The 25,762-nt window shown below is 39.3% G+C and overlaps 1 protein-coding gene across 2 annotated transcripts in view; it reads right to left on the bottom strand.

Moving 5' to 3' along the window:
* Nucleotides 1-1,204: 1,204 nt before the first annotated feature.
* Nucleotides 1,205-25,762, bottom strand: part of GARS1 (glycyl-tRNA synthetase 1) — a 40,101-nt gene continuing 15,543 nt past the window's right edge. For both annotated transcript variants that reach the window (XM_003896144.5, XM_021935927.2), the window contains 10 exons: nucleotides 23,762-23,911; nucleotides 20,256-20,418; nucleotides 18,722-18,886; nucleotides 14,369-14,476; nucleotides 13,402-13,547; nucleotides 9,206-9,291; nucleotides 6,610-6,719; nucleotides 3,707-3,800; nucleotides 2,811-3,001; nucleotides 1,205-1,513 (listed from right to left, as the gene is read on the bottom strand). In XM_003896144.5, coding sequence (XP_003896193.2) covers nucleotides 1,388-1,513; nucleotides 2,811-3,001; nucleotides 3,707-3,800; nucleotides 6,610-6,719; nucleotides 9,206-9,291; nucleotides 13,402-13,547; nucleotides 14,369-14,476; nucleotides 18,722-18,886; nucleotides 20,256-20,418; nucleotides 23,762-23,911 — 1,339 coding nt within the window. In that variant the 3' untranslated portion in view covers nucleotides 1,205-1,387. The remainder of the gene's footprint in view (nucleotides 1,514-2,810; nucleotides 3,002-3,706; nucleotides 3,801-6,609; nucleotides 6,720-9,205; nucleotides 9,292-13,401; nucleotides 13,548-14,368; nucleotides 14,477-18,721; nucleotides 18,887-20,255; nucleotides 20,419-23,761; nucleotides 23,912-25,762) is intronic.

Genomic DNA, 25,762 nt, shown 5'->3' with positions numbered 1-25,762 from the left:
ATTTTCTAGAAAATGAAAACTCAGTTCATTTAAAATCTGGCTCCTTCTAATTTAATAATGAAAGCTCATAAAAGTATGAGACAGAAGAGAAATAAGCTTCAGTGTAAAGCTTTCCTTCCAAAGAGGTTTGTTCAAAAAAGAAGTCTGTTCAAAAATTCAAGTCTCATCCAAAGACTATTTATTGAAGACCTACTATGTATAGCACTGCAGTAGACACCACTGGAGATCAGATACAAATGAGGGAAATCCCTGGGAGATTCCTACTTTACATCTAAGAAATCACAACTTCAATTGTTCTTCACACCAGAGACAAAAGGGCACACTGGAGACCACCACTCCTCTATCCAATACTGCGGGGGAGGAAGTGGGGACACTAGACACGGTAGTAGCTCTGGAAATAAATAGCTGCTCAAGTTCACACAACCTTGAATTTTTCCCTTACAAATAAGCATAGTCTTCTGAGTTTTCTATACAAAAACATAAAAGAAGTAAAGCACCTTAAAACCTGAGCCAAAAACTACTAGCCTAGAATCAAGACAGTGTGATAGTCAGGAATTGCTAAATCAGACGAGACAGATGGGTTCCCCTAGCATCAGGAGCTTAATGATTTCAGGTTACCAGTGGAGCTGAGTACAAGCATGCCTTAAGATAGAAGGCAAATCTGTCAAGGCCCTCCCCTCCTGGAGAATCTGCAGTGGGGTTAGCAGTCCTAAAGCTCCACCCCAGCACTCTGCCTCCTCCACTGCACCACTCCTGCCACCCCATCCTCGCCTCAGTCTTTCCCAGAAGTCATTTCATCTGCTTGGAGACTGTTGTCACAGTATCTGCACGATGCATCATTTTCTCAGAAAAAGATAAAGAGTAGAAAAGGTAAATCAATAGACAGAAAGTAGAGGAGTGGTTGCCTGGGCTGAGGTTAGAATGGGAGTGAGGTAAATGAGCATGAGACTTCTTTTGGAGTGATGGAAATATTCTAAAATTGGTTTGTGGTGGTGGTTGCACAACTCTGTAAATATACTAAACATCGCTGAACTCTACACTTAAAATAGGTTATTTTTATGGTATGTAAATGATATCCCAATAAAGCTGTTAATTTTTTTAAAAGTGTTAACTGTGTTTAACATTAAGCCATGAGAATGTCTACCCAAACGTGGGAGAAACAGCCTTGCTGAAAATGTAAAAACACGAGCAAATAGATCACAAGTTTGTTCAGGATTCCTTCAACTTTAATTGTGGGGGTAAAATCAGGCAGCCACTGAAGATAAAATACAGTCCCTGGGAGTAATCACAATGCTGTTTTCTTTTGTAAAGTGGACATGATAAGAGTTTTTTGTTTTGTTTTGTTTTGTTTTTCAGCGCAAGTGGTCAAAAGTTGTCAACATTGTCTTCATTCCTCGATTGTCTCTTTTTTACCAGTCTCTTGCCCTTCAAACAGAGGATACCTGGCCTCCACATCGGCCCATGTGATGCTGCCATTGGCTAGGTCTCGGACTATGCTGGGCAGCTCAGAGACCTAGAGACAAGGAGAGAGAAGCCAAGTATCAACCAACTTGTTCAGATTTTTAAGAAGATTTATCCTGAACTCAGGAAACCTTACACAGAGCCAAACAATGTCATGCCATGCAAGGGTCCATGTTCTTCTTCTCGCCCACAATGCCCACCAGTTCCCCCAGACAACTCAATTCTCCCACAAAGCCTTTCCTAACTTTTCTAAATCTCCATGTCCTTTACTTCATGTGTATTAAATTTAACTATTAGAACAAACAGGAGTCAGTCAAGTAACTCGTGTGAGGGAGTTACATAAGACTGGCAAACTGGAGAGCTCTGACGAAGGAGGCCACTGTTCCTCAGCCAAAATCAAACACTGGCTGCCACATAGCAATGGTTCTCAAACTCGAGTGCACGTCAGAATCATCTGGAGGTCTCGTTAAAACTAAAAAAGTTTTGCCTGCCCCTTCTGCCTCTCCATCCCCAGTTTATGATGTAGTAGGTCTGGGGAGGTTTTGCTTATCTCACACATTTCCAGGTGACACTGATGCTGCTGGTCTAGGGACTACACTTTTGAGAACCACACCCAGATGGGTACACAGGTCCAGAGTAGCCAGATGGTCTCTAAAAAGTCAAGTTAGAAATTCACGACTTCTGGATTAGACTATAAACTCCTTCAGAAAAAAAAAAGCAGTCTTTTGCTTCTGTTTTCCCTATTAGTATCTGTATCAAGCTAAGTACGGAACAGGCACTTGAAATATGTGCTCAAAGTTGATAAATTAGGCAGGCAGACGTCAATTAGAGCAGCTACTCTTTCCTTTCCCTTACCACCCATCCTTCCCCTTCTGTGCTTCTACCATCTCCATTACTGCCTTCCTATTGACCAAAATTACTGAAACATCATTCACTGTTTTGAATATCTGAACACGGAAAAGTTTATACATACACATGTATACGTGTCTGTAAAAATAAAAAATTAAAATGTCTAACCCCTCAAAAGCCTACCAATAAAACTATGGCAACAAATTATTGGGATCATATTTCTCTTGCCCAATAAACAAACAAGTATAAAAGCAAACTGCTGGAGAATGAGCCCAGAGCAATACAAATGGTTATAAAATATTAGAGAAGTGCTAATGGATATTTTCATAATTAAACCAGGGGGACTTGAGATTCTGGGCTCTGTCTGATAGAAGCCGTTCATTAAAATTAAAAAGAAAAAAAAAAGGAAAGGGAGCATATACACATCAAAATCCAACACAAATCAGTAAGAAGCAGTACACATTTCTAAGGCTAAAAATGCCAAAGAGAAGGCCAGATACCTCTGCTCTTATCTGCCGCATTGAGTCACGGTCCCTCAGAGTTGCTGTGTGGGGGGTCTTGTTCACTGTGTCAAAGTCAATGGTGACACCAAAAGCCACGCCAATCTCATCAGTCCTGGCATAGCGCCTTCCAATTGACCCAGAGGAATCGTCTACCTTGTGAGACACTCCATGCCTGGTGAGGGCTTCCGCTATCCAAAATAAACAAAGTAAATTAAAAATAGAACAATGGAGTTAAGCCCAATGTTATCTAACTACTGTCTTCTTACAAGCTCAGACTTATAAAAGGGACCAAGACAAGACAGCAACAAGTTGAGTTGCAACACAAAGAAACATCCCTAAAGTTTAATAAATCCCTTGCGAGAATCCAAATCTTCACGCATACCTCCATCTGATACAGCTATAGGGGGAACAAATATAGGACCAAGAGCCAAGGCCAGAAGGTGAGTCCTGACTCCACCACCTCCATTTTTATGGCTCTGAGCAGGTCAATGGACTCTCCCCACTTCCCAACTCTGAAATAAGTGGGATGTGCCAGATGACCACTAGGATTCCTTTCAGGGCAGTGGATTCTGTAGCTGTAGATCCACTAGGGTTGCTACACTCCACTTGGGTTCCCTCGATGAACTGAGCACCAACGTCAGTATGAGAAGGAAATAATTTTTAAATCTGACTCTTGGGTCCTACCTTGACTCACTCAAATGCCAGAATAAAACATCTAAGCAAGCATACCCTCTCTCTTAGAAATAAGAGTACAGGCTAAAATCATGTACTCTTTATAAAATCATTTATATTCTTTATTCAATCTCTATTTTTATTGAAATAAACGATACATTTCCTAAGATTCAGTCTCCTGATGGTGTTCCCATGGAGTTTACCCAATTGAATTTGCTTACATAATTCCTTGACAAATGGCATGAACTCCTGGTTTTGGCTCAGTGGGAGGACGGAACATTTGAATGGAGCGACTACAGCAGGGAAACTGAAGAACTGGATGATTTAAAAAGAAAAAAATCCAAATATGTTAATTCGTAAATATCTAAATGCTAATACCCCAAACCAAAAGAGGTTAATATTCAGCAAGTGTTCAAACATAACATCATTACCCAAATGCCAGAAAACATGACATGAAAAGCAGTATGGCAAAAGAGAAGCAGGAGAACCAGCATCAGAAACACCTGGTTTCAGCTCCAAATTTGGGCCAACTCATGAGCTCTCTTTCTAAACCTTAGTTTCTCCATCTAAAAAGCAGGTCTCCACCACCTGCTCTGCTTGCTTCACAAGCCCGTTACTAAAAAAGTCAAATGATGTGAAAGCATTCTGAAAGCTACTACATATAAAAGACGGTAATTTTTAGTCCCACATAAAAGACAGTTTTTCTGTGGAGACTACCTAAATCATCAAACAAGTGGCAGTGCCCCAAACCAAAAGCCTATTCTGTCTTTTAAGAAAAGAACCTATGAGCCTTAGTGACCCAGTGAAACAGAAAAGTTTAATTAGCTCACAAACATAGGTCCAAAAGAAATAGTACAAAACAAAAAAGATGCTCCATCTACCTACACTAAAAAGTACATACAGCCTTCTTAAACTGCCCTGAAATAGTTTCTGAGTAACTCAGAAATCAAAGAAAGCAAAAATAAGGCTGGGCACAGTGGCTCCTGCCTGTAACCCCAGCACTTTGGGAAGCTGAGGCAGAAGAATTGCTTGAGCCCAGGAATTCAAGACCAGCCAGGGCAACATGGCAAGACCCCATCTCTACAAAAACTAAAAAATTAGCTAGACATTGTGAGGCGCACCTGTGGTCCCAGCTACTCGGGAGGCTGAAGCAGGAGGATTGCTTGAGCCCAGAAGTTTGAGGCTGTAGTCAGCTGAGATCATGCCACTGCACTCCAGCTGAGCAACAAAGCGAGACCAAAAAAAAAAAAAAAAGCGAAAATAAAAATATTCTGTGGAAGGCAAACCAATCTACCACTTTGGGTTGGAAATGGGAACTGAAGGCAGTTCTTAATACTTGTACAAAAGGTTCACTTGAAGGCAAAAACACAGAATAAATTTGTCCCATAAAAATAATGAATGACACAGATTCCAGTTTAGCCTCTTACCCAAAGTTCAATTAACCTTTAATGCCAAGCAATGAATATCCCACTCTAAGTAAGGCCTGTATTCCACCAACATTGCTGCTCACATCACAGAAGGTTCAGAATTATATTCCCTTCCTCCATCTTGTGATATTTCTATTTAATATGAGACAGTAATAGGGACCTGACTTTATAGAAAAATAATTTTTAGAATTTCACTAGCAATGTCTTTCTACTACATTTATAGGCAAATAGATTGAGGAACTAGGTGCTAACAATTTAGAAGCATTTTTGGCTTCCCACAGCCTAATCAAATTTCTCTTCATCATGGGAATTCATGCAATTCATAAAACACTGTGACTAATTTATTCTTGTTTAGCCCTTACGAAATTTCTATTAAAGCTGTAGTTATATTAATATTGTTAGATTCAAAGGAACAGCTAAAAGATTTTCTAAAACCTTTTTATTAGAAAAATAAGCAGAAAAAGCTTGAAGCAGACTTGACATCTAAAAAGAACACACGCAGTTATGTTTGTCATCATTTCTCAAAAAGAACCAAGCCTTATGTTTGCGTACCTGGGGCCTAGCCCAGGTTCTTACAATCTGTTGAATGAATAGGGCTGCTTCTTCAAGGTTGGGAAATGAAGAAGCAACTTTAGGGCAGAGAGTACACTACTAACTTTATTAGCTATGTATTACAATAGTGTGTCAGACTGAAGTACTGCTGCCGAGAATGCACTAGTTCATCCTTCAAGGTTAAATGTCCCAGAAAGAACCACAGGGTTGATGTCTAACATTACATACACTCAAGCTTTAGAATGGCCAAGTGGATGACGCTGTTTCTTTCAATTAACCTAACATATACAACCTCTCCTTTTTAGCCATTCTTCTGGTTGGCTTTCCTAGCAATCTGACCAGGAGTGTAACTTCTGCAGGCAGAGGCGAGGTAAAAATGGTGAAGTAAGGCAAGGAGATAGAGAGGAAGAAGGCAAGGAGATAGAGAGGAAGAAGGCAAGGAGCAGTGATTCAGAAGCATCAGAACCAAAAGAAAATTCGTGGGAGCTGATGAAGACTTCTTATAATCTTCTATCTTCAGCAATACTTGAATGCTAGGAAAGGCTATACCCCAGATAACTATTATCCCATTTATGATCTGTCAAGCTTTCACAGTGAAATCACCTAGGGTTCTTATTATTAAAAAAACACCCACATCCCTGGGTCTTAGACCTAGTGAATCAGCATCTCCAGAGTAGAACCTAGGAATTCACATCTTTACCCCAAAAGTACCCCAGACAATTTTATGCAGTTTGAGGAGGTTCCCTTTGATACTTTACCAGACTATAGATAGAGCTTAGTGGTCTGGCTAAATTCTATGAGTCATCTCATCCTTCCCAAATTTCTGAAAACACAGCATATCCAGAAAGTGCCATTCCTTCCACTGACATAATGTAGATTGTTCCCCAAAGTAATTGGTTCAGTCTCAGAATAGAGAGCACCAGGCAACTAAAACAATAGCTTCTAGAATAACCTAAAGCTCAAATAAGATAACACAGGAAAGTGGTTTGTCTATAAAAACTTAAGCAAAGATGAATGTTAACAGCACTAGTAGACAATAGTAATAACTAATTGATCATTCTAGAGTCTTATTAATGTACTTCACAATGTAATTCAGAACATTTTTATTATCTGACACTATAACAGCACACTACATGATAACTTACTGTTCTCTGTTCATCTCCTTCTCGTACATGGAATGTATGTTCAAATACCGTATACATGATCCTACCCAGGCCGAAGGAGGGTTCAATTACATTCGGAACAACTTCTTCCACTGCGAAAGAGAGAGAAATTCAATAACATTCTCTCAAATACCACATAATGCATTTCAGATTCTCTCTGAACAATTCACTGGGCACGGTGCTCACACCTGGAATCCCAGCATTTTGGGAGGCCAAGGTGGGTGGATCATCTGAGGTCAGGAATTCGAGACCAGCCTGGCCAACATGGTGAAACCCCGTCTCTACTAAAAATACAAAAATTAGCCGCGTGTGGTGGCAGGTGCCTGTAATTCCAGCTACTCGGGAGGCTGAGGCAGCAGAATCGCTTGAACCCCGGAGGCAGAGGTTGCAGTAAGCCAAGATCGTGCCACTGCACTCCAACCTGGAAAACAAGGGCGAGACTTGGTCTCAAAAAAAAAAAAAATTCTTAGCACTAAAAATATCTCTATTCTAGATGGATTTTTTATGTCTGTATATCAGAACAAAGAAACCAGAACATACCTAAAAACTATTTGCTAATAGGAAACATGCCTTCGAAGAGAAAGTTGGAGTGAAAAAATCTTTCACCAAATTCTGTTTATACTGTGTAAAAACGAAACCTGAGTTACCAGAATGTTTATTCACCAGTTGGCAAACTACGAATAGCAGCAGCTACATTTTGTCTCTATCACCTGCCTTGGCTACCCAGAAAGCACAAAAAATCTAAGGCTTTTAATAAGAATTTGCTAGAATTTAAAATCTAACACAGCTGGCAAAATTAACAAAAACAATTCCTACACGCAAAAAGTATTACACGGTTTGTGTTTCTTTAACTTTTTAGCTTGTTATCTTGATGAGAACTTGTTCAGAACCCCATTACTGGCATTGTATTACCAATGTTCTGGGGTCAGGACACCCTTAGGGAAGAGTTTGCTCAAAGAACAGCAGTCCATCAAAGACATCTTACAGTGGCCTACAGCTCTTCCTGTGGGTAAGACAACACCCGTGGTATACACAGGAAATACACTGATAATTATTACTTATTATGTGGAAAGGAAGAAGCACTGCTAAGCACTGTCCAGGTCTAAGATAACTGGCCATAACCTTGGAGAGTTTATATTGTTTGGGAAATGAGATCATTGGAACCAAAAACTCACACATGTAGAGGAAAACAGATCCTGTTTGTCTACGATAAAGAGTAATATTTTAGAAACATGATCAAGGCATTCCCCCCCCCATCCTTCTGTGGTATCTGAGTAATGGTGATGTGCAGCTCTGAACTAGCTGCCAGGATCGTGGCTATAAAGCCCCAGAGCGTGATGGAGAAGCCCCTGCTTACTCCTACCACTGCTCACAGAAGCCTGGCTACAAGCAGGCCAAGAACAAAGGCTCACTCTCTCCACTGGCAGTAGCTTCTCAAACACCCACTACTATTCTGTTTCCAGGAATTTCAATTCAGCCACAAATAAACTTCAGCATCCTCCATATATGCTCCAAATTACTCATTGCCTGATTCACATAATTTGTTCTACAAAAAAACAATCATCTTCTTAACTTTTAAAAAAGCATGAAACATCACTGGTCTAAATGGCCTTTTTTTTTTTTTTTTTTTTTTTTTGGAGACAGAGTCTCGCCCGTTCACCCAGGCTAGAGTACAATGGCGCAATCTCGGCTTATTGCAAGCCTCCCGGGTTGAAGGGATTCACCTGCCTCAACCTCCCGAGTAGCTGGGATTACAGGCACGCACCTCCACGCCCAGCTAATTTTTGTATTTTTTGTTTGTTTGTTTTTGAGACGGCGTCTTGCTCAGTCGCCCAGGCTGGAGTGCAGTGGCATGATCTCAGCTCACTGCAAGCTCCGCCTTCCAGGTTCACACCGTTCTCCTGCCTCAGCCTCCTGAGTAGCTGGGATTACAGGTGCCCGGCGCCACACCCAGCTAATTTTTTTTGTATTTTTAGTAGAGATGGGGTTTCACCATGTAAGCCAGGATGGTCTCGATCTCCTGACCTCGTGATCCACCCACCTCAGCCTCCCAAAATGCTGGGATTACAGGCGTGAACCACTGCACCCGGCAAAATTTTTGCATTTTTAGTAGAGATGGGGTTTCACCATGTTGGCCAGGCTGGTCTCAAACTCCTGACCTCGTGATCTACCCGCTCTCGGCCTCCCAAAGTGTTGGAATTACAGGCATGAGCCACCGCGTCTGGCCCCTAAAGGACTTTTTAATAAGTTATTTTGCCAAAAAAGACAGGGAATGAGGGCTAGGCGTGGCCGCTCATGCCTGTAATCCCAGCACTTTGGGAGGCCGAGTCGGGTGGATTGCTTGAGCCTAGGAGTTCAAGACCAGCCTGGGCAACGTGGCAAAAACCTCATCTCTACAAAAAATACAAAAATTCGTTGGGTATGGTAGCGTGCTCCTGTAGTCCCAGCTAATTGGGAGGCTGAGGCAGAGGTTGTGCCACTGCACTCCAGCCTGGGTGACAGAGCGAGACCCTGTCTCAAACAGCAGCAAAAGCTTTAGGGAGCAGTGACTTTTTGTTTATCATTTTTACAAATTTACCATATAGTGTCTTCTGGAATCTCTTCACATTGACCATGTCTTTTGTTAACTGAAATGTTTTCCCTTCAGTTTCAATTGTAAATTCCCTACAAAGAAACAAAATACATTTTGTATTAGTTCAAACAGGCACCCCATGCCTTAATTTAAAGGAATTTTGTAGATTGCTAAATTGTTTTTTATTTTATAACTTGATCAACTCTCCAGATATAATAAGTGATGTCAAATTTAAATTATTTCATAAGAAACACCAAATTAAGTATTATTCTAACAATGGCACCAAAAAATACTCTGAGGAGATACACCAAATTTTGACTAGTTTCATAAAATTCCACAAGTGACTTAATGACTAATGCCTTTGATTTTGAGATCAAGGTAAAACCAAAAACAACTTTTTGAAATTTCAGTTTTAGAATAATAACAACTTTGTCAGAAATAAGCCTGCTGGTAAAAACACAAGGGTTCTCATTACTGTCCCAACAAATGTACAAATGAACCAGCATGCCATCTTACAAAAGTAATTTTACAGTCCAATGCCCACACTATTTTCAAAATAAATTTTGACATTTGTCTTGATGAAGATCAGTTTAAAAGAAGTTTAATGTTTCTGTTTCATACGGCAATATAAAATATTATCCCCCCCAAAATCACTGGCTGCCATGTATTTGTGTCCTGAGATATGCCCATTCAGTTTCAGGTTATAATAATTCACTCTTTATAAAGAGTTTCATGTAATACCTGTATTTCAGCTTAGGAGGTGTTTCCTCACATTTTGAGTATCAATTTGGATTTCTCTTGCCTCCCAAGCAATTCAGTGCTAGGATAGAGTGCCCTCATGTGGTTGTCTCGGAAGCTGGATACTTGGCATACATAACAACTGCATTTTGCTTGTTTCCACCTGTGATAATCTCATGCCTCATCTGACTGGTGTTCACTGAATTCTTCCGTTTTTACTATTCTGTCTGAAGTCTGTGTGTGCGTGCATTAAAGGTTCCATTACATACACGGTGTTATATTCACCCTCTCTGTGAGCACAGTCTAAGTGTATCATAGTGAACAGCTATAAAAGAGTTGCAATTGGGTCAGGCATGGTGGCTCACGCCTGTAATCCCAGCACTTTGGGAGGCCAAGGCAGGCGGATCACCTGAGGTCAGGAGTTCGAGACCAACCTGGTCAACATGGTGAAACCCCATCTCCACTAAAAATACAAAAAATTAGCTAGGTGTGGTGGTGCACACCTGTAGTCCCAGCTACTCAGGAGGCTAAGGTGGGAGAATTGCTTGAAACTGGGAAGCAGAGGTTGCAGTGAGCTGAGATCACACCACTGCACCCCAGCCTGGGTGACAGAGTAAGACTCCATCTCAAAAAAAAAAAGAGTTGCAATTGGCAAGGAGACAGCCATTACTTGAGAATAAGTAATAAAACAAACTGTGTTTATGGATAATGATATTTAATTAGTAATATAACTTAGTCCATTTTAATGGGACTTGATATTGTTTTAGTATAAATAGATGTTAATTCTAGAAGACCAGAAATGTTTTAAAATTTTTCTGAAACAGATATCTTCAACTTGCAAGAGTTCATCTTTGTCCCATCCGTTCTTTGTTCCTTTTCCTCCTCTCCCATCTTCTTGTGGAATATTTTTTCTTATTCTACTTTATCTCTACCATTGGTTTATTAGTTACACCCCTTGGTTTTTTTTGTGTTTTTTTTCCAGGTGATTGCTCTAGAGTTCACTCTACGCATTTTTTAACTTATCACAGTTTATCTTCAAGTAATATTACACCATTTCATATATAATGTATACACCTCACAAGAGTATATTCCTAATTCTTTGCTCCCACCCTTTGTGCTATTGATAGCATACATTTTACTTCCATGTGTTAAAAATTCTGTATTATTATTATTTTATTTCATTTATTTATTTATTTATTTATTTATTTTTTTGAGACGGAGTCTCGCTCTGTCGCCCAGGCTGGAGTGCAGTGGCCACATCTCAGCTCACTGCAAGCTCTGCCTCCCGGGTTTACGCCATTCTCCTGCCTCAGCCTCCCGAGTAGCCGGGACTACAGGCATCATGCAGCCCGGCTAGTTTTTTTGTATTTTTTTTAGTAGAGGCAGGGGTTTCACCATGTTAGCCAGGATGGTCTCGATCTCCCTGACCTGCAGTGATCCCACCCGTCTCGGCCTCTAAGTCTTGGGGATTACAGGCTTGAGCCACCGTGCCAGGCCTGTATTATTATTTTGACTTTAAATACTCCATTATCTTTTGAAGAGATTAAGAGATGAGAAAGAAAATGCCATTTCTATTAACCCACATATTTGTCATTTCTAGATCTCTTAAGTCTTCTGGGTAGATCTAAACTTTCATACTTCTGCCTGGAGAAGTTCCCTTAACAATTCTCATAGTGGAGGTCTGTTGGTAGTGCAATTTCAGAGCCCTGGATTGTCTAAAACAGAGATGTTCAATCTTTTGGCTTCCCTGGGCCACACTAGAAGAACCGTCTTGGACTGCACGTAAAATACACTAACACTAGCCATAGCTGATGAGCAAAGAAAAAAAAAAAACTGCCAAAAAAAACTCATGATGTTTTTCGAAAGTTTACAAATTTGTGTTGGGCAGCATCAAAAGCCATCCTGGGCCACATACAGCCTGCAGGCCGCAGGTTGGGCAAGCTTGGTCTTAAAAGTATTTCCTCTTCATTTTTGAAAGATATTTTTGCTGGGTGTAGGAATTTTAAAACACTTTAAAAGATTTCATTCCATTATATGGTGATCTGCATAGTTTTTGATACGAATTCTAATCATTCTTATCTTCATTTGTTTTTACGTAATGAGTCTTTTTCCCCTCTAGCTGCTTTAAAGGTTCTTCTCTTCATCCCTAGTTTTTAGCTATTTGATTTTCATGTGTCTTCATATGGTCATCTTTGTGTTTATCCTGCTTGGGGATAAGCTTCTTCAATCTGTAGTTTTATCGTTTTCATCAAATTTGGAAAATTTCCAGCTATTGTATAGTATTTTTTCTATACGCCCTCTCTAGGACTCTCAATTACACACGCATTAGATGGTCTGATATTGTCCCACTGGACAGTTTTTTCCCAGTCTTGTTTTTTCTATGCTTCATTTTGGATAGTTTTTGTTGCTATGTCTTTGAGTTCAATGATCTTTCTTCTGTAATGTTTAATCTACTGTTAATCCCATCCAGTGACATTTTCATTTGAGATACTGCCTCTAAATGTTTCATGTTGTCTATATATATAAAAATGTGTTTATATCCATATTACACATATATTTTTCCCTTTCTCACCTCACATGTTCATGTTTTCCTTTATACCCTTGAGTACATTAAGTATATTTATAATAAGTGCTTTAACATCCTTATGTATTTACCGCATCATGTTTTTTCTAGGTGTTTCTTTCAACTGACTTTACTCCTCATTTTCCTGCTATTTCATATATATATATAGTAATTTTTATCGTTTGCTGGATATTGTAAATTTTACATTGTTCAGGGCTGGATTTTGTTGTATTCCTTTAAAGGCTTTTCTCTATTTTTCCTTTTTTCTTTGAGACGGAGTCTCACTCTGTTGCCCAGGCTGGAGTGCAGTGGCAAGATCGCGGTTCACTGCAAGCTCCGCCTCCCAGGTTCACGCCATTCCCCTGCCTCAGCCTCTGAGTAGCTGGGACTACAGGCACCCACCGCCATGCCTGGCTAATTTTTTGTATTTTTAGTACAGATGGGGTTTCACCGTGTTAGCCAGGATGGTCTCCTGACCTCGTGATCTGCCTGCCTCGGCCTCCCAAAGTGCTGGGATTACAGGCGTGAGCCACCATGCCCCGCCTTCTCTATTGTTTATATTCATGCTTAAACAATTACAGAGAGTATTCTAAACCTCCAAAAAGGAGAAGTGACCTGAGAGGTAGATGTAGTTTCTAACCCTTCCTAGCTGGGTAAGTCGCTTTAAGAAAGTTAATAGGAAAAAAAAAAAAAAAAAGTCTTTATATTCTACTTCAAATCTTTTTCCAGGCTATAATGCCAAAATCTCAGCAAAGACAGTCCTTCAAATGCAGCCAACAAAAAATCTTAAAAATCTTACCTGCAAAAAATCTTAAGAAATTAATCACACCCTAACTTTCAGAACCTGGCCGAAGACACAACTGACTGGAGCCCGTGGAAGACTAAACATCTGAAATCTTACCCTTTCTCATTCAGCAGCATCTCCATTTCTGTAATGTAGCACTCATCACAAATGGCAAGATACTCCATCACCAGTTTTGCATCCTTCTTATACGCCTTACCAATTGCTCCCTTATTGGGTTCAAACTGAACAACACTGACTGTTTTGTATGAAGTAGTCAAGGAATCCAAAACTACAGCACTGCCTCAGTATTTCAGAAAACGAGCCTGAGAACAATCAGTCATCAACTTAAAACCACCCCAGCTCTCTATCAGTACTCCAGATCCTGTTTATGTTGATTTTAAGACAAGATGAAACACCTGTCCACAAAATCATTCAAGCAAATCTCACCCAAAATTAATACCATCAATAGAAACTTTTCCAGTTACAGTGAGAAAAAAGAGATATTATCTAATCAGTAATGACCAACCCATGGCATAAGAACTTCTGATAAGAATTTATTTCTAAAATGCCCAAAACAAGATCTATTTCCTGTCACTGACCTACCCCTAAGAAATCAGCTCATAACTTCACTGCCTAGTAAAGAAAGAAAATTTCTATTTTGCTGATTTTCAGACCAAGTGAGTTAAATTATTATTTCATCTACTATCAAATGACACTCATCTTTTAATGGAAAAAGCTTTCACCAGGTACCCTTTATTTAAAGAGCATGTAGGTAGGTGCAGGTGTGAAGCGCATTTTGGAAACAGCTGAGAAAAAAACTATTAACGCTCTGAAAGATATTCAGAGCATTTTTCTAAATATGCTTCTTTTAAAGGCCAAACATTGAGTGGGCACACATCAGACTACAAGTGCAGAGAATAGGAAAGGAACAAAGAGATAGGTAAAATAATAGGTTTAAACAAGTATTACTACAGTATCAAAAACATCTCCATTTATCCATAGAACACGGTAAAGACTTGGACTTAGTCATTAGCAAGATGTTCACATGTGAATCCTGAGTTTTTGGAGTGAACAGAAAGGATATGGGTTCTTTCAGAGGTTTCTCAGCTACAAGTGGGACTTTGGTGGCTCGTGCATGACAGGAGAGGTCATAACAGGAACGATCAGCACATCCAACAATCTCAATCCAACCCTAAAAAGATATAATCAATAAAAACAGTACTTACTTATACTTACATTGTGTTCATTCACAAATGCATGCAGATTATAACCCTTTCATATATTCAAGGATAATTCGATTATACAATCTTCATTCAAATTTTATAAATATTTGAAATGGGAATAGCCTCATATATCAGGCAGCTAATAAACCTATAAAATATAATTCACACAGATCTGGGTGTGATGGCTCACGCCTGTAATCCCAGGTACTTGGGAAGTTGAGGTGGAAGGATCACTTGAGGCCAGGAGTTTGAGACCAATCTGGGCAACATAGTGGGACCCCATCTTAAAAAAAAAAAAAAAAATGAAAGAAAAAATATATAATTCACACTGTAAACAAAATAGTCTTCCTTTCCGGATGGATTTATATTGTCATACTGAGTCTGTGGTGTAAACTAATATATTCTGGAATTTAATTACGGAAATTAAATGTGAACCTAGACAAAGCCTGTAAATTTGGTTCAAATTTGTGAACAGGAATCAAAATGAATTTGGCAGAAACCATAATTCCTTGGATGAAGTACCTACTGTTCTCACAACTTGATATCAGATGGCTGACTAAACACCTACTTCAGCTTGCCATAAATGTGGGCATTTGGATTCAATTCACTTTCTTTACTGAACAAAAGACAACTCAGTATAAGAGTGGATAAAGTTTAGGTCACACAATAAAATTATATAAGAGCATTATGATCACACTGATGCCAGGTTCTCTGTCTTATAAATACATACATAAGATACTGTTAAAAAGCAAAATTTAAATTATTTTCAAAGAACCTGCAATGAATTGAATGCTTGTGTCCTTGGCAAAATTCGTATACTGAAATCCTAACTCCCAACATGATGGTATTAGGAGGAGGTGCCTTTGGGAGGTGATTAGGTCATGAGGATGGAGCCCTAATCACTGGAATCTGGGACCCCAGAGGGCTCTCTTGCCCTCTTTCACCATGTGAGGATACAACAAGAAGTTGGCAGTATGCAAATGAGAATGGGGCCCTCACAAGAATCAGACCATGCTGGCACCCTGCTCTCTGACTTTCAGCCTCCAGAACAGTGAGAAATCAATGTCCGTTGTTTATAAGCCACTCCGTATGTGGTACTTTCTTATAGCAACCCCAACTATGACAAACTCTTAAGAATCCGTTATTTCAATAAGAAAAAGAGTTTGTAAAGAGCTTATTTTGGTAGATATCTAGTTAGTCCTTCTCACGAAGATTTGTTGTTGTTTTTTTTTTGTCCTTGATCCAAAGAGTTTGGGGAAATTAAACCATCAAAACTACTAAGCTTGGCCAGACACAGTGGCTCATGTCTGTAATCCCAGCACTTTGGGAGGCTGAGGCGGGCAGATGACCTGAGGTCAGAAGTTCAAGACCAGCCTGGCTAACATAGAGAAACGCCGTCTTTACAAAAAATACAAAAATTAGCCAGGTGCAGTGCCATGCATCTGTAATCCCAGCTACTCGGGAGGCTGAGGCAGGAGAATCGCTTGAACCCAGGAGGCGGAGGCTGCAGTGAGCGGAGAATGCACCACTGCATTCCAGCCTGGGTGACAGAGCAAGGCTCTGTCTCAAAAAAAAAGGCAAAACTACTCAGCTTTCCAAGCACATGTTATCACATGGGGTGTTTGTAATAAAGCAAGCAAATATAAAACTCATATGAGCTCAGAAACTCCAACACGAAACAACAAAAGGAATTAAAGAACAAAGCCTAAAAACATGCAATCTGGCAATCTGACATTCCCTATACATGTCGACTGGTAAATATACTTATGTTCTTAAACATACAGTTTGGTGGTTATAATTTACCAAAGATGTCAACTAACATTTATGTACTAAAAGGTAAAATTATAAAAACGTGCCTGAGAATAACAATGTTGGGATAGTGATTACTTCTCTGGAGGGAAAGAGGATTGGTGTGGCATTAACTACAATGGTAACTTTTTTTATTAAAAAAAATATATAAAGCACACAAAAGTATTAAACTCTCTAAGGGAGTTCTCCCCTCTCGTTAAGAGCATCTGGGACTCTGGAGCTTCTTGTTTCATTTAGCCCTGTTTTCCAGTGACTTTCCATTTTCTGATCCCCAGCCTCACAGTAGCACTCAGATAAGGACTAGCAGGCATACAGTGGGTTTATAAAGCAGTACAGCATGACTGTTAAGAGCATGGGCCTGGCGTCAGACAGCCAGGTTTATATCCTAGCCTCACCACTCACTGGCTGTGAAACTTAAGCAAATTACTTAATAGAGACAGCAAGAACAACATCTGGTTTAATCTGAAATTAGAGTCAGAGCAAACTAAGAGAAGGAGCTGGGTATGAAACCAAAAGAAAAGAAATAATCTTTTCTCATAAAAAAGGAAAAACATTTTATTGGTTTGATCTGAAAATAAAAAGTCGTCCCAGAAAATCTAAAAAGTGTAAAGAAATTAGTGATCACCCATAATGCTAAGAATAATTACTATTATCATTTTGACATATGTCAAGCAAGCTTGCTAAGAAAATCCTAACAGATTACAGTAATTCTTTCCTAATTCCACAAGGGAAAAAGAATATATTAAAAACAACATCATTAATAGCCATTTATAAACATATGCAGATTATTATGCATTTACACATGTGTGTGTTAGAACACATAGAAAAATCATCTAGAGAAGGCAGACATACCCAAGATCATGGAGCTAAGTATGATCTTTTTTTGTTTGTTTGAGACAGGGCCTCACTCTGTCGCCCAGGCTTGAGTTCAGTGGTGCAATCATGGCTCACTACAGCCTCAACCTCCCGGGTTCATGTGATCTTCCCACCTCAGCTTCCCAAGTAGCTGAAACTACAGGGGCGTGCTATCACACCTGGCTAATTTTTGTACTTTTTGTAGAGACAGGGTCTTGCTATGTTGCCCAGGCTGGTCTCAAATTTCTGAGCTCAAGCAATCCTCCCACCTCGGCCTCCCAAAGTCCTGGGATTACAAGCATGAGTCACCACACCCAGCCAGTTTGGACATGTCTTAAAAGCTATAAAAAAAACAACAAAGTTACGTGACAGAGACTCATAAAGCTAAAAATATTTGCCATCTGGTCCTTTATAGAAAATGTCTGCTCAATACAAAGAAGAGACATAAAACACCTGGGGAGAGGCACGTAACTGGAAGTTTCATTTTCTACATAATATTCTTCAGAATTATTTTTTTCCTTTTTGTTTTAAAAAAAGTAGTCATTACTTTTTAAAATATGACTGATTTTGATTTTTAATTTTCAAAAATCCATAAAAAGAAAGCCATTTTAAAAAGTAAAAACTGCGCCTGTAGTCCCAGCTACTCAGGAGGCTGAGGCAGGAGAATGGCGTAGGCCCGGGAGGCGGAGCTTGCAGTGAGCTGAGATCCAGCCACTGTACTCCAGCCTGGGCGACAGAGCAAGACTCTGTCTCAATAAATAAATAAATAAATAAATAAATAAAGAGTGAAAACTGAACCAAGGGTGCAGTGGAACAAATGACCCTGGACTAGAATAAAGTCTCTTTCTATGCAGGTGAGGAAGCCTCTCTAACACCCAAGAAGGGAAATGCCAAAAGACTCTCAGCCTTGTTTTAGATGCCACATTTCCTCCTGCCACCAGTATAGACAGCATCTCCTATACGCAAATGCCTTTCGTCCCTCAGCTTCAGTACTGATGTTCATGTTTGGTGGTGGAGGCTGGAGGGGTGACAGGGCACAGGGGCAGCAGGGTACCTCGAGATCATCTGTGAATTGTGAGTTAAATACATAACATTTGAGAAAGGTAATACTTAAGCAAGAGATCAGAATCAACTAGTATATTCCCCAAAGCTACCACATAGCTCATTGAGCTAAGAGCACTATGACTTTCTTTACTCAACCTCTCCACCATTTCCAATGTTTGCTGGGATTCTTGCCAGGAAGGAGAGGCCAATGTGTCTTAGATCCACTCCAGGATATTGCCAGTAATGCTGCCAATACACTGTACAGCTAGTGTACACATCAGCACTGTCCCATCATCAACTAACTCTCTCTCTCAGCTGTCTAAGACTACAACGGGCTCCTTAGGACACATAAAAAGGCAGGAGGCAACTGCTTTTTCCATTTTGCTCAGGAAAAGATCTCTTTTCTTTTCCCTTTGTTCCTCTGTGGCATAAAGTGCACAAAAATCCATTTTTGGGCTCCTAAGTTAACAATGTGAAAACCACATGGTAAACAGCACTCCACTTACGTAGGATGTTTTGGATTCTGCATCCCAACAGTCACAGGCGTAATGGGCCATCTCATTCTCCATGTGCTGCCGAAAGCGGAGTTTATCTGGAGATATTCCAACCTTCGTGAGGTAGAGGTAGATGCGGCCAATGAAATAGCCTAATACTGTGTTATTAATCACACCCTAAATCAACCAGTAAGAAAGCAAGCATGGAGGAAGAAAAGAAAACACACATTAATTTGAAAGCCAAGATACCATTTTCCATTGACTCCTACTGAAAAATATTTGAAACCCAACGCAAACTATTCTATCTTGCTTTCAAAACAATTTCAAATACTCAGAATGAGATCTTGGTTATTTTTTAATGGGTTAATGTCAAGATGATGATAATGGAGTTATTCAAAATCTGTCCAACATACTTAGTGGGTCAGCAAAAATTCAGCCCAGTACCTCATACCTTCTAAATCTACAGTACTAAAAACAATATTCATAATGACACTAAAGAATAGCAAAGACGGCCGGGCGCGGTGGCTCAAGCCTATAATCCCAGCACTTTGGGAGGCCGAGACGGGCGGATCACGAGGTCAGGAGATCGAGACCATCCTGGCTAACACGGTGAAACCCTGTCTCTACTAAAAAATACAAAAAACTAGCCAGGCGAGGCGGCGGGCACCTGTAGTCCCAGCTACTCGGGAGGCTGAGGCAGGAGAATGGCATAAACCTGGGAGACAGAGTTTGCAGTGAGCTGAGATCCAGCCACTGCACTCCAGCCTGGGCCACAGAGCGAGACTCCGTCTCAAAAAAAAAAAAAAAAAAAAGAATGGCAAAGACATTCCCTTCTGAATTAACCAAAGTAATGAGACATGTTGAGGGGATTTTAATGTATCCTTACCCACTGAAATTTGTGAACCCCATAGAGTACATATAATCATTTTAGTGTTTGGAAGGACCTTAGAAAACATCTAGCCCCATCTCCATACACTACAGAGGTCTTCTCCGCAAAGTGGCTGACAAGCTAACGACCAATCTTGCCAGGAATATTTTCAGGGCCAGGAAGCTCACTGCTCCGCGAGGCAACTCATTCCACTAGTGGACAGCAGCTACTGTTGGCAAGTTTTCAGGCACTCACTTCTCCAGGCAAATATTTACAAAGTGCTTAGATGCAAGGCTTTATTCCACTGCTATGAATACAGAAGAGTTTGAAACCCAGAGGGCTTGCTCTCTGTGGGTCCAATTCTGTCTCCCCCAAAGTAGTACATACTGTTGAGAGTCAGATTGGTGAGGCACAATCAAACCAAGATCTATTTTCCAAGTGCTCTGCTAAACATTTGTTTTTCATGCTAGCCCCAAGGCCCACAAATTGAGATGTTCAGGTGATTTTTCTCTTACTATAATAATACTGTATAATAAATTCTTTACAAAACCAAGTACTGTATAAAAAGCAAATGACCGCCAAAATAAAATACTTTGTCACCCAGAACACATAGAATTTGCTAATTACTGCAAACCCTGAACAGGCACAATCTAAGTTAAGTTACCTCCAGAATCCTACCTGTTCAACAGCATCTCCCAGGCGCATTTTCCGAGCAGACTGTCCGCTGACCTGGGCTTTTGCTGAATACAAATAAAGGTGAAGGTCTGCCACATTTTGGAACTTGGGGTGGTCTTTCTCACTGGGATCGACAAAGTGCTCAATTTCTGCCATTGTGAATTCTCTGAAAGCAAAAACATAAGTAATATATCTGCATATTTAACTACAAAAAATAATAATAATAAAACAAACAGTAAATAAGGCCCCTATTTTCAACTGCATTCTAGTGATAAAGGCTCCATACTACAGTCATCTTTTTTACTAAACAGAAAGTTGGTTTCCTAAGGGAATGGCTAAAAAAATTCTGAATTAAATTTGTCTGGGTAGTTGTTATTTTTATTTTTTTGATGTATTATATTTCTACAAATGTATGGGGTACATGTGAAGGTTGTTATTTTTAAACACATTAATGAAAATTTTATTACTCACTATTTAAAATAAACATGATCTAACTTCTCTGAAGTATTAATTCCTTCCCTCCAGCTACATTCAAAAAGATTATTAGTTTTAACTGAAAATAACTTGTTAAAGGCAGATTAATACAGTTTTTTAAATTAGGAAAACATACGCAAATAGCACATGCAAAATAAGAAATAAGATATTGAATAGTGACATCCAGATAAAATGGTTTTCCTTAATGCATTAGCAAGTCTTTATAAGTATACACTAAATGAAGTTCTTCATCCCATTCAAAGAATGGGAAATTAAAAGCGAAATGAAATGGTTCTTTAGTTTTCACAGCAGTTTGATTTCTTCTTCTTTACTGCTACAAAAAAGTAAATGACTGATAATGGCATCATACAGCTGGTTTCTTTGGAGTAAGAGTTTCTTAAATAAAGTGTTATTCAAGGCAAAGGACATAAGGCATGAATTGAACAAGCTAACATCAAGCTAATTACCTAACGATGAAGTGCACACTGTAATGGTTTCCCAAAGAGATTTCTCTGAATGCAATTTAGTAGCTATTTGGGGGGAAAGTGTTTCAAGTTAATTTTATGAGTCAAAATCAATCTCTCTTCTTTCAAGAAAAATCACATTTTCTGGTGTACTTCCATGATTATCTCAGATGTTTTACAAGAAATGTAAAATTGCTTAAATGGATCCTAAAAATACATGAAATATACTGCAAAAGAGGTTTAATTTTTAAATTTTATTTTTTAATAGTGTCTCTTATTTGGTCCTGCAGCACCTATGTTTTAGCTGTCTTTCAACAACTAGGAAACATCTTCTGCGCCCATATAAATGTGAGAGAAACAAACATGATGTTTGTTCTCACATAGCTTGTAAATGGGCTGACAGCAACTGAACATCTACAATGCGGGACAGGATAAATTAAGGGCCCTGTTTAGAATCTCCAAAAGGCTGCTGCCAAAGTCTTTCCATCTGTTCCGTCACAAATCTCAGCACAGTGTCTATAGTTAATGATTCACTGTATACCTGAAATCTGCTCAAAGAGTAGATCTTAAGTAGAGCTCACCACTAAAAAAAAAAAAAAAGTTACTATGTGAGGTGATAATTATGTTAATTAGCTTGACTGTGGTAATCATTTCACAATGTTTAAGCATATCAAAGCACCACACTGTGTGACTTGAAATCATAAATCATACAAAATTTACTCATCAATAATCTCAGCTCATAGATAGGAGGCAGGAATCATCAGAATTCTGAGTAACTGTATCTGAGTTCAGAGACTGTACCTGAAACTGTAGAGAACTAAAATATACACAGGCTAGGAAGACAGACAAGTCAATCAAAATAAAATAAAATTTTAGAAAGTCTTCATATGAACAATCTAATACCCCTAAACTAACAAAAGGAAATACAGCTATGCAAAGATTAATCACCAGAGAACTCTGCCATCAAGAAGAATCAGAACACTACATGTCCTACAATGGAACAAAAGCCAGGAGGATGCTGACTCATGAAAAAATTAGTGGACTTCTGGTCAGGAACTTGCAAGGGACATAACAAAACTAGCCAGAATTCAGACACAACACTTTGAAGTGAAAATGACCAAAGAATATACTGTTGAGAAACCCCAGAGCCTTTCCACCAGTTAACCCCTGGGATCACTCCCAAGTTCCAAGCTGGTTTCCCTACCCACCACTTTTTTACTGCACAGGCCCCAGACACTGCCTTACTTCTCAGTCCTTCTCAATAATCTTCCCATAGCTACTCTGTGTAAACCCTCTTCGTAACACTGGCTTTAGACAAGGTCAGTCTTACACAGCTTCCTCAGTTTGGGAAGGCATGCTTGCTAGATATTGAAACGGTCAAAAACAAACAAACAAACAAAAAACACTCAGACACTGGGAAATAAAATGAAGACTCAAATCTGACAAATTTTTCATTGCTATCATACCTGGCTAAAGTTTCTGATGACCTCCTCTTTTTACATGAAAGCCCAGAGGGGTCCTTCCCCCCACTTCCTCTAAGTTGTGCACATTCTTTCCTCTGTAAGTCCCTCCTTCCTAAACTATAAGCCTGAAGGGCCTAGAGATACAATTTGCACAGAACGTAGGCATCTTCTCCCAGGTGGCATCATGGGAACTCACAAGATGAGGCAGGTGCTGTGGATGCTTTGATTCAGAGTCAGTGCCTGGGCTATGTTATGACTCAAGTCTGTAATTACAGTGAGCAAGAAGAGGACACAGGAAATGGGTGGGTGCTGGGGCTGGGAAAACACTTTGGGGCCTTAGAAAGTTATGTTGAGCTACAGTTCATATTTTATATGGAATGTATTACACTGAGAGATGGTACCAGGAATAACATGTATAGAAATCACAAAAAGCTTAAGTCATAAAAACAGCTAAGTCATAATAAATTTCTAAAGAAATGTGGAAATCACCAGCTCCAATATGCCTTCCCACACAACCCTGGATAGATCAGACAAAAGTAGGCTAATTGAATAGAGGCAAGTGAGTGAATACGAGTCATGAGGGTAAGCTTGCTTGCTGGCCTTTCTGTCATACAGGCCCCCAAATACCTGGACGGAGGTTGTGTCCAGAACACCGGTGGGTTACTGATACATCCTCACCCCAACTTTACCAATGTTGTCTGCCCTAGACACCTAGAACAATCCTCCTGTCATAACTTTCACCCTATCCCCACTCCACACTTTCATACACATCACCATTGCCAGGAATGCCTTGGTTTAGACAATCAAGATACTACCATCCTCGAAATATATGATGAACAAGGAAAAAGGTAATTTTGGAGCAGGTGAGATTTAAGATATTCTCCATCCTCCTTCCTTTCCCTTCAAGTTCACTTTTGTCACTCAAAACTGCCTATCATCCTGGAGATTACATTTAGAGGATTCCAAATGTAAAACATGATTTTTGGAGAAGACAAAAATAAATTCATAATCAGGATTATGAAGCAGAATTGTTTCAATATAGCAAGCTTTCATTTTCAATGCAATGCCAAGGTCATTCACTAATTTGTAAGAGTAACCTGAGCAGTACCTGACTCTGATCAGTCCAGATCGAGGGGAGATCTCATTTCTAAAAGAATTTCCAATCTGGGCAGCAGCAAAAGGCAACTTTCCTTGGTTGAATTCCAAAAGTCGTTTGAAATTCAAGAAAATTCCCTGTGCAGTTTCTGGTCTCAAGTACCTATAAATTTAAGTAAATCAGTCTGTTACAAAGAAAGAAATTATGTTTTCCAACAATCCTGAAATTCTAGATACAAATCCTAAAAGTCCTAAATATACCATTTTCATGACAAAGTTGTACAGGCCCTAAAATGAAGTTTTAGAAACATTTTCCTCAGTATCAAACATTTTCATAGCAAGTATTAGAATATGTATTAATTAGTGTGGCAATACTACTGTTGGCAATGCCATTTCATTTAATTACATCAGTGAGTCAAAACCCCATTTCTCAAAAAGCAGAAATAAAAATAATTTAAAAACACCACCTCAGGCCAGGCGCAGTTGCTCACACCTGTAATCCCAGCACTTTGGAAGGCTGAGGTGGGCGGATCACCTGAGGTTGGGAGTCAAGATCAGCCTGACCAACATGGAGAAACCCCGACTCTACTAAAAATACAAAATTAGCCAGGCGTGGTGGCACATGCCTGTAATCCCAGCTACTCAGGAGGCTGAGGCAGGAGAATCGCTTGAACCCGGGAGGCAGAGGCTGCAGTTAGCTGAGATCACACCATTGCACTCCAGCCTGGGCAACAAGAGTGAAACTCCATCTCAAAAAACAAACAAACAAAAAAAAACACCACCTCTCCCATAGTGCCACCTGATGTTTTCTAAGTCATCATGTACATGAAGGCAGATGACCATCTTAGATCCTCTGGAAAATAATACCTACGCCTATGTTTAGCCCTGTTAACCCACATATTAAAACTTAACTGAGGGGCTAAAAAGAAATCAGTATGGGCTCACATTTAACATCAGCACTCACTTATCACTAACTATCACCTCACCAAGCCAGGTAATTTTCAATGTTTTTCAAATCATTTTATTCTCTGCAGTATTTTATATTTTCAACCAGAGGCTTGCACATTTCTCTGTATTTTAAAGATATAGTCAAGCAAATACACTATTAAAGCCACTGCCCTCTCAATTTCCTAGGAAATATCCTGTGCAAAACATCCACTAAGGAAGTGCTCCCAATGGCCTACTTCAAAATAAGTATTTTACTAAAATAACTTTAAAACCAAGGGGTAAAAACCCTAAAATTGTACTCTCTTCTTACTTAACAGACGAACTCTTTTGATTTTTATGGCCCTTTCCAGATTTAATCCAAATGTAAGTAAAGTTTATGTGCATATTTACAGTTACTATGTATAAAATTATGTATTATTTATTTTATACTTTTCCATTTTCTAAATAATAGCACAAATTTCTCACATTAATAGTGGCAGAATATTATACTAAACTAATCCACTTTACTATAATTTGTTTAACCACTCTCAAATTACTGAATAGGTTATTTCTACTTTTAGTTTACATACTGCTTTTAAGTATAGTTTCCTTTCCTTCTGAATTATTTCCTTAGATCAGTTCCCAGAAATGGAACGTCTGGGTCACGGGTTGTGTCTCGTTTTATGACTCTCTGTACATATGGCCAAAATGAAAGGCTTGCCACCGGCCTCTTTCCATGAAATATTCCAAATCAACCTGATGTCTCATTAGAATAATTAACTGTGACACATTTTGTCACAATTAATTTTTCTTATTCTTCAGTCCCTCCTCTGGGAAACATGATCTATCTAGCTCATGTAGCAAAAACCTACTCTCTTACCGTAACATAAGAAAAATATCTAAAGCTATGAAAGGGAACATTGGCTAAGTCTGTTAAACAGTGGACAAGGAATCAGAAGATAGAGATTCCAATTCTGAATCATACTGTAAACTAACCAGATATTCTTTATCCGTGAAAACCACATCTTTCAAATCAACAGGCTACACCTATGCTGTCCAATATGGTAGGCCAAGAGTCACATGTCTA

This window comes from Papio anubis, chromosome 4 (genome assembly GCF_008728515.1).
Source record: "Papio anubis isolate 15944 chromosome 4, Panubis1.0, whole genome shotgun sequence".
Taxonomy (NCBI): domain Eukaryota; kingdom Metazoa; phylum Chordata; class Mammalia; order Primates; family Cercopithecidae; genus Papio; species Papio anubis.
This window is presented reverse-complemented; position numbering and strand designations above follow the sequence as displayed.